Below are 21855 nucleotides of genomic sequence, written 5' to 3'. Positions count from 1 at the left end.
AAACCGAACCGAAAGGTTTGGTTCTGAAGAATTTCGGTTCCTCCTCTCATCAAGAACCGATCGGTTACGATTTTGCAAGAACCGAATTTCCTAAATAACCGAGGAACCGAACCGATCGGTTCGGTTAAACATTGGGCGGCGGCGTTTCGGGCAACAGCGATTGCATTGCTGTGGCGCAGGCTTGTGGAGCACTTCATGCACTCGATACATGTCGGTTAAATCGGTCAAAAACCGAAACCGAACCGAAAGTGTCGGTTCTCAAGAATTTCGGTTCCTCCTCTCATCAAGAACCGATCGGTTACAATTTTGCAAGAACTGAATTTCCTAAATAACCGAGGAACCGAACCGATCGGTTCGGTTAAACTGAATGCCTAGGCCGACTTACGAGAGTCGGGCAACAACTCCGAATCCGACGAGAAAAAAAGATCACTCCGCCGAAACACTACGGGAGTCGGAAGATGAGACCCGATCGGGCAAGCAATTGAAGCCACGCTCGTCCCCTCTGTCCCTCAGGCGCGGCCACGGCTGGTCCCCTCTTCCGTTTCCCAGCCACGGCCGTCTCCTCCTAGGGATAAATTACATGAGGAGATGGCTAATTGTTAGAAGAAGTTGATGAGACAGATTGCGAGAGAGAATGGTGGCGGCACCTAGGGCATAGTAGAGAAAACGAGAGATGATGGCCGAGTGTAGAATGAGAGATGGGAGAAGGCACCTCGATCCTTTTTTCTGTGAGCCTGAGTGAGCGAGAGAGATGGCCAAACAGGCCAAGTTGATGGGTCATCGAGTCATGGACTACTGGATCAATTTTGCACTTGGTCTTTTTTTTTGTTACAGCAGGCTTCACCCGTTAATCCTTATTGCATCAAAGAGTCCACATTTCGCTAAAAAACAAAGAGCCACATATTATATAATAGAAATAATGTTTATTTAATTAAAATATCAACTGGACGACCCATCGGGTACCCGTGACTAATCGGGCAAGCCATCAGTATACTACTCATGGGCTTTTTATAGAGATATTTGGTGATCATTAAAGAAGAGCAAACAATGGTTTTGACACATGTTTTTGAATGTATCATTTTATTTTGTTGTTCCGTTGCAACGCACGGGCATTTCAGCTAGTACAAAACTAAAACCCTTTATATCCGGAGTAGCTTTTGTGATTCTTCATATTTAAGTTACGTTTACCTGTATGCCAATTATGTTGTCACAAAGAAGACATTCTGAAGTCTGAACTACAAGGTCGTCTTACAAACTTAGCATCTTTCTTGAATGAGAACCAGTCAACAGTCGCGCCACAGATGGGATTGCAAATCTAGCTGATTTCCATCTATTCAGTTCAACTATCAACTGTGCATTTTCCAGTAGGAAAATTTATCAAGGAGGATGACCTTGCATGTACCGTACGTGCACGAACTAGCTGGCATTAAAAACAACATATATTGTTGAATTATCAAAAACCAACCTCTCAAGTTATTATCCAACCTCCTGCTTCTTGTGACCATCTTGAGTGAGGTAGAAGGATTTTCAATGTGGGAGAAAAGTTTAGAGACAAGGTTAATGATCTTTGAGTAACGGTATGGAATTTTGTTCATTTCTAAGCAACTACCCCTAGTCCATCATTCTTGGAGATTGCCACCTTTTTTAGTCTTCATCGTGCATGCAAGTACCCAAAGGTCTTTAAAGCGCCAAGAGGCAATACTCTGATATGATGGACATCCTGAATATTGCAAACGTTGTTGCGGAATGTTAGAGCATCTCCAACAATACACCTAGGCGGTTCTTAAAAACATGCCACATGGACATTTAGACGACACGGAGGAGAAAATGTGAGTGAAAAGATAGTAATAGTCACAAAAGCATGCCACAATTGCCTTTGCATATAGCACTCTACTTTTTTCGGCTTAATAACAACTTGTTGGAAGTGTTGTTCTATCGGTAAATTGTGATGTTCTCTTCCCTCAACGTAACCACCTTCGTAACCACTTGTTGGGATGCTCTTATTGTCTATGTGAAATGTTCTCGACAAGTTCCACTGCAATGTTCCAAGTGTACCATGAAAATCCTTGAAAAAAGGGCTCGCCGTTCACTTACGATGTGTTTGGTTCTGGGTGGGGCAGGGCGGCATGGTTCCGCAGAAATTTGCGAGCGAGGCGGATCATTGTTTTGGGCGCAGTTTCTTTTGCGGCGGCTCCCCTTTAGGACACTCATCAATCCAAACAAGAAAAAATATATGTGCGGCCAACCCAATCAGCGCCACCCCAGAACCAAACGGATCTTTAGTGCACATCATTCCATCTTGCACATCTATACATATTGCTTCATACTAGTACCTCATTTTTGGTATACAAGTCACATTTCCAAAGTCATTGTAACTAAGGAGGACCTAAAATAAAATCTTGGACCAAACATTAAATCTCATGTATTAACTACCCGTCTTCTTTATGTATATGTCAAAAACTTTGAGAATGTGTATTGGCTGGTTTGAGAATCGAATTGGTGGGAGCAGAGAATGAAGCTTGTACATTGAACTTTAAGATGTTGGAGATGGGCGTTGTAAATTGAAAGGAGTGAGTACTAAATCGTTGTGTGGGTCAATATCAGTGTGTTGAGTCCTACCTCTACACGTTTAACCTAATGATAAATTATTGACAACAAATTTAAATTCTGTCCAACAATTAACAAAGAGAATTGAGAGCCATGTTAGGAGGTACTTATGTTTTACAGCTACATTGCATGGGCAAATAACCGCAAAAAAAAAATTGAAGGCACGCAAAACAGAATATTTACTCCGAATAAATTTGAATGGTTTCATCGAATGCTCTTTCAGTACCTTCTGTACGTGTACTGTTTCCAGAAGACCCATATTGACCAACCTACTGAAAAAATCCACAAGGCAGTGAGTATGGAACAACTCGAACGAGAACAATCTTACAATCAACAATCCACTATAAACTACTCCATTTTATGATGGGTAATACCGAGTATCAGCATATTTTCTCTCGAAGTTCCAGAATACTGCAAGGCTTTTAGATCTTCCAATTTATTCCTTAGGGACCGCCGCAGGAGCCGGAGCTCCACCGGTCGTCGGCCTGCAAAATTACCAACTGTTTCAGATTATCCCAAACAAAGAGGGCCTGTAGAACACAACCGTAAATTATTATCTATACTTACAATCCAGCCATGACTTTGAAGGAATCATAGATCACCCACTGGGTACCGGTCAGGGTGCCGATCATGAGGATACGGAGCGGAAGGCCGCGCGTGAAGAGGCCCCAGAGGCCGAGGTTCTTGACAGCCTGAAGAAAATCAGCAACAGAACACAGAGCAGTTACACGCATTTTCCCCAAAAGATCGAGCAGTTAAGTTCAGATGTGTTCAGGCAGCAGGATTCAGGGCTTACGTCTCCAACGGTGGCACCCTTGGCGTTGTTGAGAAACGAGACCAGGTTGTCGGCCGGGTGCGAGATGGCGGCGCAGAAGACTCCGGCGATATACCCGCTCCCGAAGCTCACCCCGAGCTGGAGGGGCTTGCTGCACTGGTCCTTCGGGGTGGGGATGACGTGCTTGTACGCCATCTCAACGATGTTCTCGTAGGTCGCGAACTTCATCATGGTGTCTGCGAGGAAGATGGGGGAGAATGAGTTCAGTTTGGAGAGTTCAATTGTACCAATTGGTTTTTAGCGGCAAATCTGATGACAAAGGATAGAATCGTCGCATCGCAATCCAGCCTGAAACGGAAGAAGGTGTTTAACTTACAAGGAATCTGTCGCCCCCAAAGAGGAACCATCCCTCTGAACAGCCTGCAGCTCACAAACAAAACACCAGTTTAACACCTGAATGCATATCAGCTGAGACCTGAGATCGACGGTATCCTACTTACCCTGCATAGCCTTCGGCCCTGACGATCTTGGGGAACCCATCACGCAGCCCCCTGGCGTAACCCGGCTGCGTCTGCACCCGCACCTTGACGGCCTCCATGGGGCAGAGCGCGACGTCGGCGACGACCTCGGCCGTGGCCGACCCGGCGAGGTAGATGAGGGTCTTATACTTGGCGGCGTACTCCGGCCCTGCCATGTCGCTGTACTCCTTCTTGAACACCTCGTACAGCCCGTACTTGAACGCGCCCTGCGCGCTGTAGCCCAGGAAGGTCGGCGCCCAGCCCCGGTAGAAGCCGCGCACGCCTTGCTCTTTCAGAACCACGCTGAATGCGGACGAGGTGCTCTTGTACTTTGCTGGGTCGATCTGCGATGTTCCATTGCGGTGTTCGTGTAAGAAATTACAGTGAAAATCGGGAGGCACAAAATCAGAATGTCCATGTCTTCTGTAATGGAGTAGTTGGGTTCTCCTGTCAAGTCTCCATGTTTTAGCTACCAGGCTTTTCCTTCGAAAAATTATTTTTAAGTGTAAGTGTAGATATATTCTAGAAATCTGTACTTTTCGCCAGAATTAAGAGAGATGTTGATTTGTGCTTTATGCAAAAAACTAATAAATTTGTAAATCTAGAACGGTAAAGTGTTAGTCTATTTGAAATCTACGGAGTTATAACTGTCGCACGGATCACTAATAAACATATTTCTTGGGGAAAAGTTATAGATATGTGGAATGAGCTACATCTATGTATACATTAAAAAGAAATTTTAAAATGACTCCAAAGACCCCGACCACAAAAAGCCATTTTGGGTTCTTTTATATTTTGTTCTCTTCTTTTCAACTTGTTCGAAGTAATTCTGAACTACGATTAGCTTCGTGGAGGAGCTCTAATCAACCGTTGGACCTTCTCGCGAAAAGAAAAGAAACGTTGGACCGGCCAGGCCACCGTGGACGTTTTCTCACACCGGCCCACCATTCTTCTTCCTCCCACGAGGAGTTTATTGGCTGATGTATCCTTTGATACCTTTTCGTTGTATTAAAGTAGTTTAATATATTCTAAACGTGTAGTGATTTTTGCGTATCATGTTTTCTTAGTTTATTTTTCTTCACAAACTAATGCGCAGGCAACGCTTTTGATGTTCCATAAATATTTTGAAAATAAATTATACTTAATATACCATTGAAACATTACTCACCGAAGAGCCAATAGACTATTTTTACTTGTAACATGCTATTTTAAAAGAGAATATATTAATAGTGAATCATTGACTATTTTTTCAGTAGTTGTGGTTATTACAGAGTATATATGAATAGTTAAATAACACACTTGAGCAAGCGGGTTCGGTGCGTTGACAAAAGTTCACTTAGTAGTCATGAAACCTCCTAGTTTTGGATGTACAATTTAGAGTACTCAAATTGAGATTGCAAATGCCTAGTGCTCAGATCACAATTAACTGCCTACAAATGGACCAAAAGAGGCTAACAATTTTTCTAACATGGATTGTAGTTCTTATAATTCAAAACTTCAATCTTTTAGGATGTGTGTCAGTCTTCAAGAAGATGGTATCTTGACCATCATTTTTTGTGCAGACATGTTGCCTCATGTAAAAATAATTATATAGTATAAAAGCATATTCATTATGAATCTAGTAATAGGAATTTGATATTTTGGATCTTTCTTTAGAGAAGAAAATGTGTGACCAGTAAATTTCTAAAATGACAGGTGGGTGATAGTAAATGGCATCTACTTCTTTGATAAATGTCCCTTAATCACCTGTATGTGTGATTCAGCTTGTCCAAAATATAGAGTTAATTTTTTTAAAGTTATCAAGTGCACCCTACATTGAGCAATCTGATTGGTTAAAACTCAATAAGACTGTCGACTATCCAAATTCATTTGGGCCGAGTCCACCCTTCATTTAAAATCAACTTGAAATCTTCCAATAATTGCAGAATAAATAGCTACAATTTCCAGCATCTGTTTGGAAGCTATGTAAGTGCGTGAATTTTTTTACTTCATTTCCCATATGCATGCATATTCATGCTACTTTGATACCCCCTACAGAAAATATACATGTTTTACCACTAATCACTTCGATATTACTACCCAAAACATCATTAGTTGGTACTAAGTTCTTCCCTCCCTCGATATGACTCTTTTCAAACATAAACTGAGATGCTGTGGGCACGACAGTGGTGGCTCGGCTACGGGCACCGCGGTGTCTGCTTAGCTGCGGGTGTGTCAACAAATTCAGCTTCACTCTCGTGCCTCTACTCGAAATTCTCTAGGGTTTTCTGCGTAGAAACAAATCAATGCGATGGGGCTAAAATAGAAACCAACGCCAGTTTGGCAGATAATGTGACATATAGTGAGCCCACATTGGCGTTAACACTACTTCACTATATGGGGACAAGGGACCAATATTGTCCGATTCTGACAGTAGCTGCGGATAGAAAGAATTTTAAAATGGACGCGACTAGCCGGCGGCCGTTGGCTCGTTAGCGGTAGCCAGCCAACGATCGATATGGTAACTCAGCAATCCCGCAATTAGCTATTAAAGGAAAGACGAGCAAATCTCCAGACAATCCACCCCCGCGCTTTCTCATCCCACGAGATGCTGCTTGTAACCAACGTAGTAGTGGCTGATAGTCTGTACATGATTCATTTCCTTTCAAGGTTTTTTTTAAAGCCACAACTTTCAAACCGAGCGTCGAAATTATGGTCCGTTTTCACCGTTGGCTCTATTGCGACGAGATCTTCAAAACTAGATCCAAATTGTGTATATTTTGACATATTTTACGAAAAGCAACTTTTGTAATAGACAATGCAATTTTTGCACCTATACTGGCGACTTGGCTTCCGGCAGAATTTTTTGCCCATGCTAGCAACTTGGAATCCTCTATTGGAAGTTTGATGTGCCCAGTGACATCTTTTGCTAATGTGTCCAATGACAACTTTGCCTTATGTCTCCGCAATTTTGACATTTCCCTTTTCTCTACCTTTTCTTTCCTTCCTGGCTGCTATACTAGCAACTTCGAATCGCACACTAGCAATTTTGGTTTCTATACCGGCAACTTTCACTCACATATTAGCAAATATTGCTGATAAATCAGCAGCTTTGGCATCATACTAGAAACTTTATCTTCTATATGGACAACTTCGACTGACGTACTACGAATTTTGGCTACTGTATCGGCAACTTTCACACATTTTATATAAAATTGCTAAATGTGTGTAGTTAGTTGCTAAATACGAGAAACTAGTTTGCATTTTAATCGAAAGTAAATTGTTGTTCCAATCAAAAATTGTGAGAACAAAATAAGAAGTTGTCAGCAGAAGAAAAATTGCTGGGTGGTGTGGGTGGTGTGGTGTGGAAGTCGTGAAAGGCAAACTTGTCACACATTAACAAAAGTTTCAACTCGACGACACACCAAATATGTCTGGGTGGTGTGGAAGTCGCTAGAGTTGAGGAAAACATACACTAGTACGAGAGCCAAAGTTGTTATTCTGTGAGTCTAAGTTGTCATTATAGAAACCAAAGTTGCTACTATGTGAGTCAAAATTTCTAGTGCAGGAGAAAACGTCGCTAGTACGCGAGTGAAAGTTGCCGGCATAGTGTCCAATGCAAAGTTGTGAAAGGGCATTTCTCTCCTAGTTAATTTTGGTGGTGATGACAACGTGTGTTGTGGACTAATCGTGCGTTAAGTATTTCAGATTTGATATCAAATGGCGCAAAACGATTCGATGCCCTCAAGTTGGAAAACGAAGAGTAGTGGAGTTTTAGGGGCTTTTTCGGTTATTGAGTCGTAGGAACTCCGTACTATTAAGAGGGAGTCCACATGGGAAGGTAATGGGTGAATCGTTTTTCATGTACACAAACAAACATCTTGCACCCACAAAAATCCTACCAAAAAGTGAGAGAGAACCAACTCTAGAGCCTAACCGGTGTGCATTTGCCTGCCCAGGTCCGGAAGATCCGGTCCGAACCAGGTCCGGAACGCTACTGGAATCCATTGTCGATTTTTGGAAGTTGAACCAGAACAGGGACGGAATCCGTCCCTGGAATTCGCAGTGCATAACGGTTAGATTTTGGGGAGTCCAAATTTATACCCCTTCGTCCCCAACGGGTTTCCTGCCCGAGCACGAAGCAAAGAACAGCCCCCTCTCTCCCAAGAACTCCCTAAGCTTCGTTCTACTAGATCTCCCTCCATAAAGCTTCCCCCTTGTTGATTCTTTGAGGATTGGAGGAGAAGACCTAGATCTAGAATTTCACCAAGTCACAAAGTTGATTCCCCTTGTTTCTCTTGTGGATTTCATTTCTCTTGGGCATTTGGGAGTCCTAGACGGAAGTGGTTGCCTTGAGCTCTTCTTTTGGGGATTGTGGAGCTCGAGAATTGGATTGAGAGCCTCCAATTGAGTTCTGGAGCTAGCCCGATCAAGTTTGTTAAGGTTCGGTTTTCGCCTTCAAGGAAGCCATTAGTGGAGCTGACTCACCTTTGTGGTGCCGTGAGAGGAGAATAGAGTGAGCCTTTGTGGCGTCTCTACCTTTGTGGTAGAGCACTCCTCCAAACGGAGACGTACACCTACCCCAATCGGTGGAACTCCGGTGAAATCTTCGTCTCTCATGTGGTATCCATTCTTACCCTTTACATTCTTGTTATCTAGTTGCTTCGGCTATTGCTTCAGCTATTGCACTTCATCCTAGGGTTGCATTACCTTTAGAGAATTTAGTAAACCCTAGGTTAAGTGTTTGTATCTTTCTAGAAAAGAAAAAGAAACAGATTAAAATTTGTTAGTCGCCTATTCACCCCCCCTCCCTCTAGCAGACCATACCGATCTTTCAAGTTGCTACCATGAAAGTCAAAGTGCTAGCACAAAATACCAAGTCGTCAACACATAGCGAAAATTGGGATCGAACAGATCAAAGATGTTTGCGTGTTGCTACATGGGACTAGAAGCCGCCACTACAATGGACACCAAAGTTGCATAGGAATAATAGTTGCCAGTTTGGAGTTAAAGTTATTAGTATGGAAGCAATAGTTGCTAGTATGGTAGCAGTACTTGCTAGCATGGGATCAACGTTGTCGACAAAAACGACAAGTCGCCAACAAACAACGAAAGTTAACGCTGGGGCACACCAAAGTCATTTGATGGACTAAAATTTGTTAAATATGAGCAAAAGTTGCAACTATGTGTTAGAAAATTGCCTGTATAAAGATCAAAGTTGCTAGTATGAGAGTCAAAGTTCATGATATAAGAGCCAACGTAGCAAGTATGGGAGTCAAAATTACTAGTGGGAGACAAATGGGCTATTGTCTAAGTTACAGTTGCCAGTGTATGAGCCAAAGTTGCTAATATATATGCGAGTAAGTTGCCAGTATATGAGCCAAAGTTGCTAATATGCGAGTGAACTTGTTAATATAGTAGCCGAAGTTGCTAATACTAGATCCAAAGGTGCCAGCATAAAGTCAAAGTTGCTGATATGGAAAGACCAAGTTGCCAGTACAAAGACAAAAGTTGCAAACACGTTGCGAATGTTGTCACCGAGCACATCATAGTTGCTGTGTCCATAGTTAGTACCATGGAAACAAAACTGCTACTTCGACATGAAAAACGGATATCCTAACCTCTGAATGAAAAGGACCACACTAGAACTTAAAGTGGATAGTATATGAGTCAAAGTTGCTTTTATGAGAACCAAAGTTGCATTTTTTTTATTCATCATAAAAGTTGTTTTTCATAAAAACTTTGAATATGTCCAACGATGCAACTTCCTTGTGTTTTTTTGCATTTTTGTGAGCAATGTTACATTGGATGGAAAGTTGCTATGGATAATACAATGTTGCCGACAATATTGAGTCAAAGTTGCTTGTGGTACACTGAAAATTGCATTTTTTTTTCTCACATACCAGATTTGACTCGCATACTTGCAAATTTGACTTCTACACCAGCACTTTTGGCTCCTACTTCTAACCTTGACGTCTATATTAGCAACTATTGGTTAAATATTAGCAACTTTTTTTTCGAAACATCAAATACTAGCAACTTGACTCTCATACTAGCAACGATTGCTCAGATATGGACAATTAGCTCCCATGCAAAGTGACCGTTTTTGCTCATGTCTAGAACCTTCCACTCGGTCGCAAACCTTTTATGTATGTCCGGCTATAACTTTTGTTAATGTTTTGGCAAATTTGTTTTTTATGTTGGCAACTTTTCTTCCAAAGCTCGCAATTTTTCATATGTGCAACAATTTTAGATTGGATTTAGATTAAGAAAAACAACTATGGTTCATATGTTAGTAACTAACTATAAATTTTAGCAACTTTGTAAGAAGTAAAATTTCGACCGAGAACAAACGCGCGAGCCCGTATCCCCTCATCTTCCTTTGCCTTGGGCTGCAGCCCACATCTCTCTCCTTCTTCTTTTCTTTCCTTCTTGGGCCGCACCTCCCCCTCCTCGCCCATGAAGTGGAGGACCCCATCTACACGGCCCAAGCGGTCGTCTTCCTCGTTGGCTTCGACCTCCATAGCTCCTGCATGCCCGTTCTTGAACTCTTCTTCTATTCTCTCGCTCCCGTCTATTTCTCCTCAAATTAATGCGTGGGAATTATCTCCTTTCACCTCACGGACCGATTCTGCCATTTAGCTCTTCGTTTTATCTCCTTGATTCTCCCCAATTTCTAACGGAAAGCTGCGAGGAGAGGGAGGAAGAGGAGGAGGTAGGCCGTGGCGGGTGCGAGTAGGAGTTGGGACCGTGGCTACTGTGAGGAGGAGGAGGCCTGTGCGCTCTCTGTCGGTGCCTGTCTCCTCGCGCCGCGGCCTCCTCCTCCTCCTAGCCGCCGCGTTCTGTCGGTTCCCCTCAACCCCAGCGCAGGCAAGTAGAAACATGGGTGGGCACGGGAGGGGGTTGCGGTGTGGGAGCAAAAGGAACAGCAGCGGGAGGAGGGGAGGGAGGACGCAGAGGAGGTTGGATGGGGGCGATGGGGAGGAAGGGAAAGCAGGACATGGCACCTAGTCGGGAGCACGCGGGCCGTTCGCTCCATCCAACGATGCGTAGGAGCGTGCGCCCGTTCGTCGCAAAAAGTGCAGCTGCATCAATTAGCACTTGGGTTTTAAAATACCATTTATGTACTCTCAGGCAAGTTGGGGATGAAAAAATAGTTTTGTCTATCTTCGAACAAAATCACTGTCGAGATTTGAATACTACACATCAGTAGAGGTCAAAATCCTAGATTTTCCTATCTCTTTAGTACACTTGAACGAGGCTCAGTGTTTGGATTAAAAGGACCTCAAGGATGATTTAGAAATATTATTCTAGTATCGTCCGACAAATAGATAGAAATAAAATACTCCATCCAATTCGTAATAAGTGTAAGTAATTTAGTAAAAATTGCATGTATTAATTTTGTACCTAATGTTAGACACTTGTTAATGTATTTATTATGGTTAGCACGGAGTATATGGTATTAAAAAAACATATTCTATAGTCATCGAACTTGCCCGCATAGTTCGATTTTGATCACTGTACTCCGTGAAATGTGCTAAAACTTCGGCCACGTCACTGATGACGAGCTCATGCAACCTACGTCGACCACGGAAACCCCTAATAATACAGTTCCCGCAAAAAGTCCACTTCCAGTGAATCCGGACGTGACCATTGATGACCAAGCACGGACATGGAAAGCAAACCAGAGTTTCCCGGCACCGGCACGCACGCGCCGAGCCCATGAAATCAATTCGTGGAAACGTTGCCACGCCCGGCCAGGCTCGCTCAAAATGATCGGATCGATCGAAGGAGGAGACGTAGAAGAGCCTTCCCGTACGTACCTGGATGTTGCACTTGATGACATCGAGCGGCGTGACGGCGGCGTGCGTGAGCCCGCAGGCGGCGGCGCCCCCGAAGCCGCAGGCCGCGTAGTAGGCCGGCGAGAACATCTCGATCTTCCCGAACGGCGGCTCGCTCGGCGCCCCCGCCACGACGGCGGCCTCTTGCGCGCTGCCGAAGCCGGCCCCGCCGGACGACGACGGCGCGTAGAGGAAGCTCGGGAGCAGAGGCTGCCGCGGCGCCATCGATTTGCCGATCGATCAGTCTTCCTCTTTCCCCCGCCGGCCCGTGCAACTAGTTTGGGGCTCTCGCTTCCCTTTTTGCCAGATCTTTCTCAGTGGGTTTCCTGGTCGCTTGGAAGCTGCCTGCTCCGCGCGGCTGCCATTTTATACGGGGAAGTCGGCGGCGCAGCCATGCTCTCATGCGTCTTTCGATTGTCGGGCGAAGGTTCAACGCCTTGGGAAGCAAGATGGTGCGTTCGCGGTGCCGGAGAGGCGTGTGGAAATGCTTCTTGTTTTTTTTTTTGTTTTTTTTTTTGGAAGAAGAAATGCTTCTTGTTGGGTTGGGTTCTTTTTCCAGCCAGGGAAGGGAGGTGCCATCCGTTTCACTTGCACGCGGACGGAATCGGTAATGAAGCTTCTACGAGTTCTATTTCCCTCGAAGACCCGAACTATCAAAGCTTTTATTCCCAGCATGGAACGTGCGGAGTACGTGTTTTGACCATGTGCTTTTAGCGGTCTTAGTTACGCTGCACCCGCGCTGCCTTCTCAGTTCTCATTTCGTTGTGAACTTCTCCACGTACTACCTGCGACGGGAGAATATTCAGCGCCGGCGGACCTGCACTACACTGCATATATACATGCCTACCCAGTTTGAGTTCTCAGCCTGCACGCCACGCATCGAACTCCCGTTTTGCTCCCAGTTTGAGAGCCGTCTCAGCTGAAGCTCCCTCATGCCAGCCCGGCCTCTGTTCTGCCGAATCTGGCGCTGCGAGACAAGTTGAAATATGTGTGCCACTGATGCGAGCGCTGTTACGAACGCGACAAGTAAGAACGAAAAAAAAATCATAGCACAAGGACACACGAATTTAACGTGGAAAACCCTCTCAAACAATGAGAGGGAAAAACCACGGGCGCCGGCCAGCGAAACTTCACTATATGAGAGTGTTTACAACGTCAGTGAGATTTCACGAACTCAACTCGTGCGAACTCCGCCAAAACGGCGGCATACAAAGAGTATATATAGCAGAAGCATTAGGATAAGTCAGATCCGTAACGGACAAAACGGAAGTTCCGGTTGGAGGCCGGAAGTTCCGCATATTCATGAATATCCAGAAGTTCCGCAATTTCCCGAAAAGTAACAGAGAGCGACCGGAGGTTCGGCCGGAAGTTCCGCATATTCATGAATATCCAGAAGTTCCGCAATTTCCCGAAAAGTAACAGAGAGCGACCGGAGGTTCGGCCGGAAGTTGGGCCGGAACTTCCGGCGCCTGGAATGGTCGGAAATTCGGCCGGAACTTCCGGCCCCGGCGCCTTTGAAGTTGTGCTTCATTATATGTGGCCGGTTCACTATCATGCTCCACCTGTTCTTCACAACTCAAAACATAATAAACAAGATCACACTCTTCAATCAAACGTGGGCGAGGACTTTTATTCCTCTTTGAACGGTCAGCTGCAATAGACCGTGTGTGTTGCCGCAAAACAGGTGATGAGGGTGCAACAATATCATCATTATTGTCATCATTGTTCCCATCTTCATTACCATGATCAACCTGAGTATCATTGTTGTCAACAATTTCATCAACGTACTCCACCTGCATTTTAAGTCTCTCCTCTTCAATGCGAGAGGCATCAGTGGACAAAGTATCATGATACATAACTTTTTCATTAAAGACAACATTCCTGCTCAGCAAAATCTTTTTAGTTTCAGGATTCCACAACCTGAAAGCTTTAACTCCAGAACCATAGCAAAAAAAAATGCACTTAATAGCTCTAGGCTCTAGCTTTCCATTATCAACGTGAGCATGAGTGGTGCAACCGAAAACTCTCAACCGTAAATAATCAGCAGGTTTACTAGATCATACCTCAATGTGAGTTTTCTTGTCAAGTGGAATAGAAGGTGACCTGTTTATGAGGTAGCATGCGGTGGAAACTGCCTCAGCCCAAAAACGTCTGCCCAAACCTGCATTGGACAGCATGCAACGGAACCTAGATATGATGGTTCTGTTCATGCGCTCAGCCACGCCATTTTGCTGTGGAGTACGGGCAACCGTGTAGTGCCTAACAACACTATCGTTGCTGCAAAACTCCTCAAACTCATCAGAAATAAATTCACCACCATTATGAGTACGCAAAATTTTCACCTTCCTTTCAGTTTGCTTTTCTACCATAACTCTTCACTTCTTGAACGCACCAAAAACATCATATTTGTGTTTTAGAAAATAAGACCAAACTTTTCTTGAGTAATCATCAATAATGGTAAGCATGTAATTAGCACCACCAATAGAAGTCTTACGGAGGGTCCCCAAACATCAGCATGCACATAATCTAATATGCCTTTGGTGGTATGAATGGAAGAAACGAATTTAACCCTCTTGTGCTTACCATAAACGCAGTACTCACAAAACTCAAGCTTACTCAAGTTGCAGCCATCGATGAGCTCTCTCTTGACCAACTCTGCCATCCCATGTTCACTCATATGCCCAAGACGCATATGCCACAGATTCGTTTTTGCACAATCATCAGAATCATTAGGTGTAACGGCAGCAGCAAAACCAGGCAAAGTGCTACCTCTAAGAACATATAATTTGGCAGAATTCATATCACCTATCATCTGAATAAGAGAACCTCTAGATACCTTCAAAAGTCTATGCCCACCGGCGTACTTGTACTCGTCACAGTCCATGGTACTCAGCGAGATCAAATTTCTTGTCATGCTTGGTATGTGCTTCACCTCTTTCAACGTGCGTGTCATGCCATCATGGGTCTTGATCTGAACGGACCCAACGCCAACAATATGACAAGGATTGCCATTGCCCACACGCACAAAATCTCCGGTCTGCACAGACTCATAAGAACGGAACTAATCCTTGTTACAACAAATATGAAAGGAACATGATGTATTAAGAATCCATTCATCATCATGGGAAATACAAGCAGCAAGAACAACGAGGCATTCACCCTCAGAGCTGTCGGTGGAAACGACAGCGGCCTTACCAGTACCATCGGACTTATCTTTCGTTTTGTAGGTACCGTTCCTTTTCTCCATTCTGCAGTTTATAACAATCTTCAATGACATGATTATTTTTCTTACAAGACCTACAGAACTTATCTTTTCCACGGGACTTTGAACGAGCTTTTCCGTCCCGGCTCTTATCTCGGTTGCCATAGTTGTTGTTCCTCTGCTCGGTCTTGCCACGAACCTGCAGAGTTTCTGCCTTTGACGACGACCCATCGGTCTGCACCATAGACTTCATCTTTTCTTTCTGTCTAAGTGCTTATGAAACCTCATTAAGGGTTAGAGAGTCATGGCTATAAAGAATTGAATCGCTGAAATTTGTATAGCAACTAGGCAATGAGCATAAGATTAAGATGGCTAAATCCTCATTATCATACTTAACCTCCAAAGCTTACAAGTCAGAAACTATCTCTCGAAAAACAGTTATATGAGATATTACCGATCCACCTTCTTGCAGCTTTTGGGTGAACAACTTCATCTTTACATGCATCTTACTGGTTAGATCTTTAGACATGCAGATCGATTCTAGTTTCAGCCACAGGGCTGCTGCGGATTTCTCCTCCAACACTTCCTGCAAAATATTATTGGATAGATGAAGTTGAATCAATGACAAAGCCTTACAATCTTTGCGTTTCTCTTCGGCAGTCCACTCCTTTTCATCCTTCTTGCCGAAGGAATCAAGCGCTTCATCCAGATCTGAAGTTTGGGCGAGAATCGCCCGCATCTTCACTTACCACAACGAGAAACGTGTGGTGTAGTCCAGCTGCGGCAGATCGAACTTCAAGGTAGACATGTCGCAAACCCTAGGCGGAACCTGGGGCTCTGATACCACTTGTTATGAACGCGACAAGCAAGAACGAAAAACGAAGAAGAAATCACAGCACAAGGACACACAGATTTAACGTGGAAAACCCTCTCAAACAACGAGAGGAAAAAACCACGGGCGCCAGCCAGCGAAACTTCACTATATGAGAGTGTTTACAACGCCAGAGAGATTTCACGAACTCAACTCGTGCGAACTCTGCCAAAACAGCAGCATACAAGGGGTATATATAGCAGGAGCATTAGGGCAAGTCAGATCCGTAACGGACAAACCGGAAGTTCCGGTTGGAAGCCAAAAGTTCCGCATATTCTTGAATATCCGGAAGTTCCGCGACAAGTTCCGCAATTTCCCGAAAAATAACAAAGAGCGACCGAAGGTTCGGCCGGAAGTTGGGCCGGAACTTCCGACGCCTGGAACGGCCGGAAGTTCGGCCGGAACTTTCGGCCCCTGGGAATTTGGATCAGATTCCAACAAGTGCTAGACTGCTGCCAAAACTGTTGGACACCTTGAGTGCCGTTGTTTAATTTTCCTTTGCTGTTCTTAGGCCTTGTATCCGTGTGCCTGGTTTCATGTTGAAAATGGCCTCCTATCGATCTAAAAAAATGACACTTTTTTTTTCAAGATGGATGATACACGAGTAATTTGTTTTTTTCCTAGAATACATACGAAGTAATTTGTTGGAACTTCAACCGAGGTCGATTGTACAAACATGAATGAATCTTTAAGCTTTAATCAGAGCAATGTTCTTCCATGCAGTGGGCTTGCAACGAAATGTCAACACCGTGACTTTCCAATTGCAAGGATAATACTGTCAAGAAGGCCACTGACGTACAACTAAACAAAGTAAACACGCACCGTGTCGTAATTAAACAACTGAGTAACTGACGGTCGATCTTTACCTCGTCAGGCAGACAAGACAAGGCACAGAAACAAAGCCACTAAAGATCGACTGTAAGTTACTGACTGTTTGTGCCTACCAGGTAAAACACATATCGAAAGAGCTGATCAAGAACTTAGAGTCAGTAACCAAGGTATGTAGGTGATGAAGTGGGCATGCATAGTTCATCTGAATTCTATACATAGTTTGATTTCACCCGGCATTGGAATGATCATTTGCATTGGAGAATTCTTGACGCTTCCCCATTACTCGCTATTGCAGATCGTACAACATAACAGGCCGACTCAGAAACTCAATGACTGTGTTGTTCGCTACTACGAAGGTGAAACTAAAGATCGAGCAGAGGGCTAGACCCTCAACAGAAGTGCAGGGGTAATTTTTTTTTCCCCAATACAGTGAAGCTGTAGCTCTAACCAGCACCTTGCCTCCTTTTCGGAAAAGAAATATCCAAAACTAGCCATAAAGCACATACTGAATAGCTAATGATATGTACAAGAAATAGTTCCAGACATATACCTGGTTTACACAATTGCAGCTAGAGCCAATAGATCAGTGTTTTTTATTTCTGATCTGATAGTTAGCGCTGCAGCTTGGTATGTCCTCCTTTTCAAAAACAAAAGAGTTAACAATGCAGCTTGGTACTCAATATCAAAACTCTTTAGTTCTACAAGAGGACCCAAGAGGGGATATCATGAAGTTTCTTCATCTGTAGCTGCTATATTGCAAAGAAGATGGGGAAATGGATGTGCTAACTTTTCTTAATTATGGACCATATACTATCATGAAGAGAGAGATTTTGGATGCTACACTTGTACGAATTTTTCGGTAACATAAAATGGTTGTAGACAGATAAAATTCAGGGGGACATCATCATTTCTGTATGAGCATTTCCAAATTGGCTTGAGTGGAGAGATTGCCCATGATCTGAAGACAATGGTAGGCAGGGAAAGGACAACTGGATGGTTAAGTTTTCAGAATCTTCGGTATGCTGAAAGTAGGTATTCAAAATAATAGTTGGAGTTTGGGAGGTTAAGCGTTCAAGAGGGGATTCAAAATCAAAATTGAAGTCGTATCTTTTTGGCGGTATCCGAGCAGTTACAGCCAGTAATTAACTCTTAAAAACCTAGAACCGAACATGGAGCTATTATATTTCCTAACATAGATTTGTAATCCCTGAGTAGAACATGTAGATATTACTATGTTTTGGTACTCCAAGGAGATACCTGCCAAGAGCATACTCAGAGGGGACTAGGGATAACTCTTACGGAAGAAATGTACTGTACTACAATTGCAGATAACTAATCGGTCCAATTTAAACACCACAGAAACTAAAAGACATCAATAGTCTAACTCAATGGATTTGAAGCAATAAATAATGGCAATAAGTATCAAGCTAATGCATCTTTAGACCACATTGGTATTTATGTATAAAAATGTTCATACGCTGATACACAAAATGTTCACTGGGGCAACAAAGAGGGTTTAGATAATTTCCAAGTACATCAGCGATCAAAATAGTTCAAGCAACAGGCTCTGGTCACTAAACTATCAACCAGACAAACATCAAGTAAACATTATAACATCATAAATTACTCAAGACCACTGAAACAGGCATCATCCATCAACAATGACAATAATTTAAATCAGGGTATGCAACCCAATCAAAATTTGTCAACAAGCTCAAGTCATCAAACTACCGACTAAATGAACATCAAGTAAACAACATTACTTGATAAATTATTCAGGAGGGGTAAACAGGCATCCGCCAATAATGACAACAATTGGAATCAGGGAATATGGTAAAAAGAATGATGTCCTTTATCAAATTAAATTGAAGAATGAATCACAGCATCTCCCGTTACTCAATACGCACTTTCTTGTAGTTTATGTGCTTGAACTTACATATCTCCTCAAAGAAATCATCAGCAACATCATGGCAATTCTTCATCTGGGAGATTCTGATGACCATTGACCGCAGCTTGACACTGTACTTCATAAGGGATTCAAGAGTGTTCAGCTTCTGTTCAGCATTGAGAGGCGACCTGACAGTGATCAAAACTTCTTCCAAGGAAGGGATGTAGAATCTTGAATCCAACTGCAATGGGAAATCATAGGAATTAGCCATGGACACATATGCCAGTACTAATCTTTGGTACGCAATACAGCAAAAGACATGACATGTCACTCACGTTTTTCAGGCTATTTTTCTGGCATAGTGCAGCAAACATAGCACCATGAATCTCAAACTTGCGGAGCTTGGTGTGGCAGTTGAAGAACTCGACCAAATCAACCTCTGGGAACGGCTGGAGCACATCAAAGTCACCGCTGAACTCAATTTTCATAACCAGGTGCTTCACCTCGCTCGCACACTGCAGCACCGAGCTGATGGCAGCCCAGCTCCACTGGACGCCACGCATAGAAAGGTATTCCAGATCTGGGAGCTTCCCAGTGGACACCTTATACACCCTCCCTGCGTCATTACATCACAACATAACACAGATTCATCTGAAAATGAGGAAGAGTACTATGACAATTTGGTTAACGAAGAAAACAAAATACGGTGCACACCCATGCTCTTGGCGATCGAGAGACGACGGAGGCTGTGGCCACCCTGCAGTGTGATCCAGGAGAAACCCTGGACTTCTAGGGACTCAACGCGGGGCGCGGAGAGCGAGAGCGAGCAGTTGCCGCCGGCAAGGAAATCGAGCCGGCAGCGCTGGAGCAGGGATAGCTCGATGGATACCTCGCCAGAGCAGTCGCAGCCAAGCAACGATAGGTCGGTGAGGTAGGGGCACGCGGCGAGGGCGTCCGTGACCGCGCTATCCTGCAGCGACGAGCCAACGATCTCCAGCACGCGGAGTCGCTCCAGCCGCCCCCATGCCGGCGCGGTCATCAGCGAGACGCCCCAGAGCCTCAGCTCCTCTAGGCCCGTCGCCAGGGGGATACAACCAAGGCCGCCGTCCGCCGGCTTGTCGGCCGCCGCGTCCATCCGCAACTCGAGCACCCGAAGCGAGTCGCTCCGCGTGGCGAGCCAGGCGGGGAGGCTACCGATGGAGAAGCGGCAGTAGATGGTCAGCTCCCTGAGCCGCGTGGCAGCGGCCACCATCCGGCCGATGGCCTCATCCGCGCCCACAGCGGACGCGTCGAAGGCGTTCCGCGAGAAGAAGAGCGCCTGGAGGAAGGGGACGCAATCCCGCCAGCTGCGGCAGACGCAGGCACACGCCGCCACGTCGCGGGCGTTGTTGAGCGTCGACAGGATGTGCTGCAGGACGCCCTCGGGGACGGAGTTCATGCCGTCGCACTCCATGCGAGCGATGAATTGTCAGCGCCGCACGAGATGCAGATGGAGGAGAAATGGGGGCGCGTGGGTTGGGGTGGGTGGGGAAGAGGAGAAGGGGGATTCGGGGCTCGGGGGGCTTTGAAATTTAAAACGGGGGGAAAGTGGGGGCGAGACAGTGCGGGAGGAGCCCCGCTCGTGGGGGTTTTGAAATTTTCGTGGACCGTCCGCTCGGATTCAATAGGTTTTGAAACGCGGGGGCGAGGGGTTTGAGCGCTGTTTCTAGGGTTGGCGGCGGCGTGAGCAAATTTAGACGCGGCAGGCATTATGATGGAGCGTAGTGAGGCTGGGCCGTGGGCTTGACCAGCTGTCGGGTTTAATGGGCATTATGATGCCGCGTCGTGAGGCTGGGCTCTGGGCTTGACCAGCTGTCTGGTTTCATGGGTTGGGTTGTGTACAGTTGTACTCCAGTACCTCTACAAAAAAAAGTTGTACTCCAGTAACTAACGCTCTGTTAGATTTAGGCTGGTCATACTGTGAAGTAAGTTAGAGTAGTATGAGTAACATATTTACGTTAGTAGTTTAAGTTATTATTTTCATACTGGGTAATAACTTTTATGTGGTGTCATATATTCAGTCATTTATTAGGTTGTAAACTCATCTTGTCTTGATTTGTATGATATTATGGTAACAAATCTAGTTACCACATCACTTTTTTTCTTCATTTATTACTATGCCACATCACAAAAATGTCTAGTTGGCACTCATGTTACCACTCTAGTTACTCACACTATGAGTAGCCTTATGATTCTGGTCAAAAAGGAAAATGGTAGATTTTAGATTTGGATATATCCACAATAGTTATGAATTGAGTTGTGTCTAGTTGTACTCCAGTATTTTTTGGGTTATATGGACAATAGTTCGGTTGTGTCTAATTGTACTTCAGTAAGGAAGGTGTAGATTTATGGTCCGGATATGTATATATCAGTCATCAAATTGGAGGCTGTTTTGCCCGCTACACTAGGAACATGGAATTTTCCGCCAACACATGTGCCCCGTCATTCACGCTATCACACACCACTTTTAAATCTAAGATTTGCTTTGATACAACTATACTAGAGAAGTTCTTGATTTTCCCTTGAAGAGTAATGTGGTCACGGTTTTGATGGTCATACGACGTGTATGACTTCATACATCATAACCTTATTAGATGAACATTCGTAAATTATAATGACGTCACTCGCCCAAACATCATAGTGAGCTACATACGTAGAGACTCTTACGCTCCTCTAGCCATCCTGCAATTCCCCAAGGTTGATGTCACCGAAGCGAGTATAGGCCGGGTCTCTTGTAAAATTGTTGTCTTATGATTTCCGAAAAATTCTCACCTGTAGGCAGTTTTCTCATTATGCATACCCAAAGTCTGGATGAAACTAGAGTATCTCCTTTTGTGCATGCAAAAAGGTTGGCAGGAATGAGCATGATCTCAAGAGAAGCGGTGGTGAAATCATCTTCACTGAAATATGACATATGTAATATGTTGCACTATTCAAATTGCACCTATCTTTAGAAAATTATTGAACCCAAAATTAGATGATAACATATATTCCTCATTGTCTATGGTATGTTCTTCCACTTGAGAAAAAAAATTAAGCTCTCGTTATCTATATACAATTTAGCTCCCACGGAATATAGGATCAAAAGCTCATCCTTGGACAACAAAACTCTCGCTATGTGTTGTTCCTAGCATCCGTATGGTATGTACTGACCATTGCCGAGCAGGAAAAAAAACAATCGTGGCGAGCTCCTTTTAATGAACGAAATCAGGTCCTCCAAAAAAACTCGTCTCCGTCTTCTATGCTCCTTTTGATGAAAAATAGTTGGTTCCCGCAAAAAAAAACTCTATATCTATCAATAAAC

At 44.2% G+C, this 21855-nt stretch overlaps 2 protein-coding genes across 5 annotated transcripts; both read right to left on the bottom strand.

Annotated features, from left to right (window-relative positions):
• Positions 1-1511: 1511 nt before the first annotated feature.
• LOC100844415 (mitochondrial phosphate carrier protein 3, mitochondrial) lies at positions 1512-12208 on the bottom strand. 4 transcript variants are annotated; one of them, XR_001407457.2, is made up of 8 exons: positions 11703-12208; positions 3883-4244; positions 3759-3802; positions 3404-3618; positions 3175-3299; positions 2982-3092; positions 2834-2879; positions 1512-1720 (listed from the first exon to the last, which is right to left on the bottom strand). XR_001407457.2 is itself a non-coding variant. In XM_003578177.4 (6 exons), the coding sequence occupies exons 1-6, from the start codon at positions 11943-11945 to the stop codon at positions 3044-3046; spliced, it is 1038 nt and encodes a 345-aa protein (XP_003578225.1). In that variant the 5' UTR covers positions 11946-12207; the 3' UTR covers positions 2669-3043. The 4 variants fall into 4 exon arrangements, 1 of the variants encoding a protein (XP_003578225.1); XR_732600.3 differs by having other exon boundaries at positions 2834-3092; positions 11703-12207; XR_732601.3 differs by lacking the exon at positions 1512-1720 and having other exon boundaries at positions 2660-2879; positions 11703-12207.
• Positions 12209-18226: 6018 nt separating this feature from the next.
• LOC100844121 (F-box protein At1g10780) lies at positions 18227-20064 on the bottom strand. The gene is made up of 3 exons (XM_003578176.4): positions 19227-20064; positions 18848-19128; positions 18227-18753 (listed from the first exon to the last, which is right to left on the bottom strand). Exons 1-3 carry the CDS (start codon positions 19963-19965, stop codon positions 18517-18519), a joined length of 1257 nt encoding a protein of 418 aa, XP_003578224.2. The 5' UTR covers positions 19966-20064; the 3' UTR covers positions 18227-18516.
• Positions 20065-21855: the final 1791 nt, after the last annotated feature.

Source organism: Brachypodium distachyon, chromosome 4 (genome assembly GCF_000005505.3).
Source record: "Brachypodium distachyon strain Bd21 chromosome 4, Brachypodium_distachyon_v3.0, whole genome shotgun sequence".
In the NCBI taxonomy this organism is placed as follows: Eukaryota; Viridiplantae; Streptophyta; class Magnoliopsida; order Poales; family Poaceae; genus Brachypodium; species Brachypodium distachyon.
The sequence above is the reverse complement of the archived record's forward strand: the minus strand, read 5'-3'. Positions and strand labels throughout refer to the sequence as shown.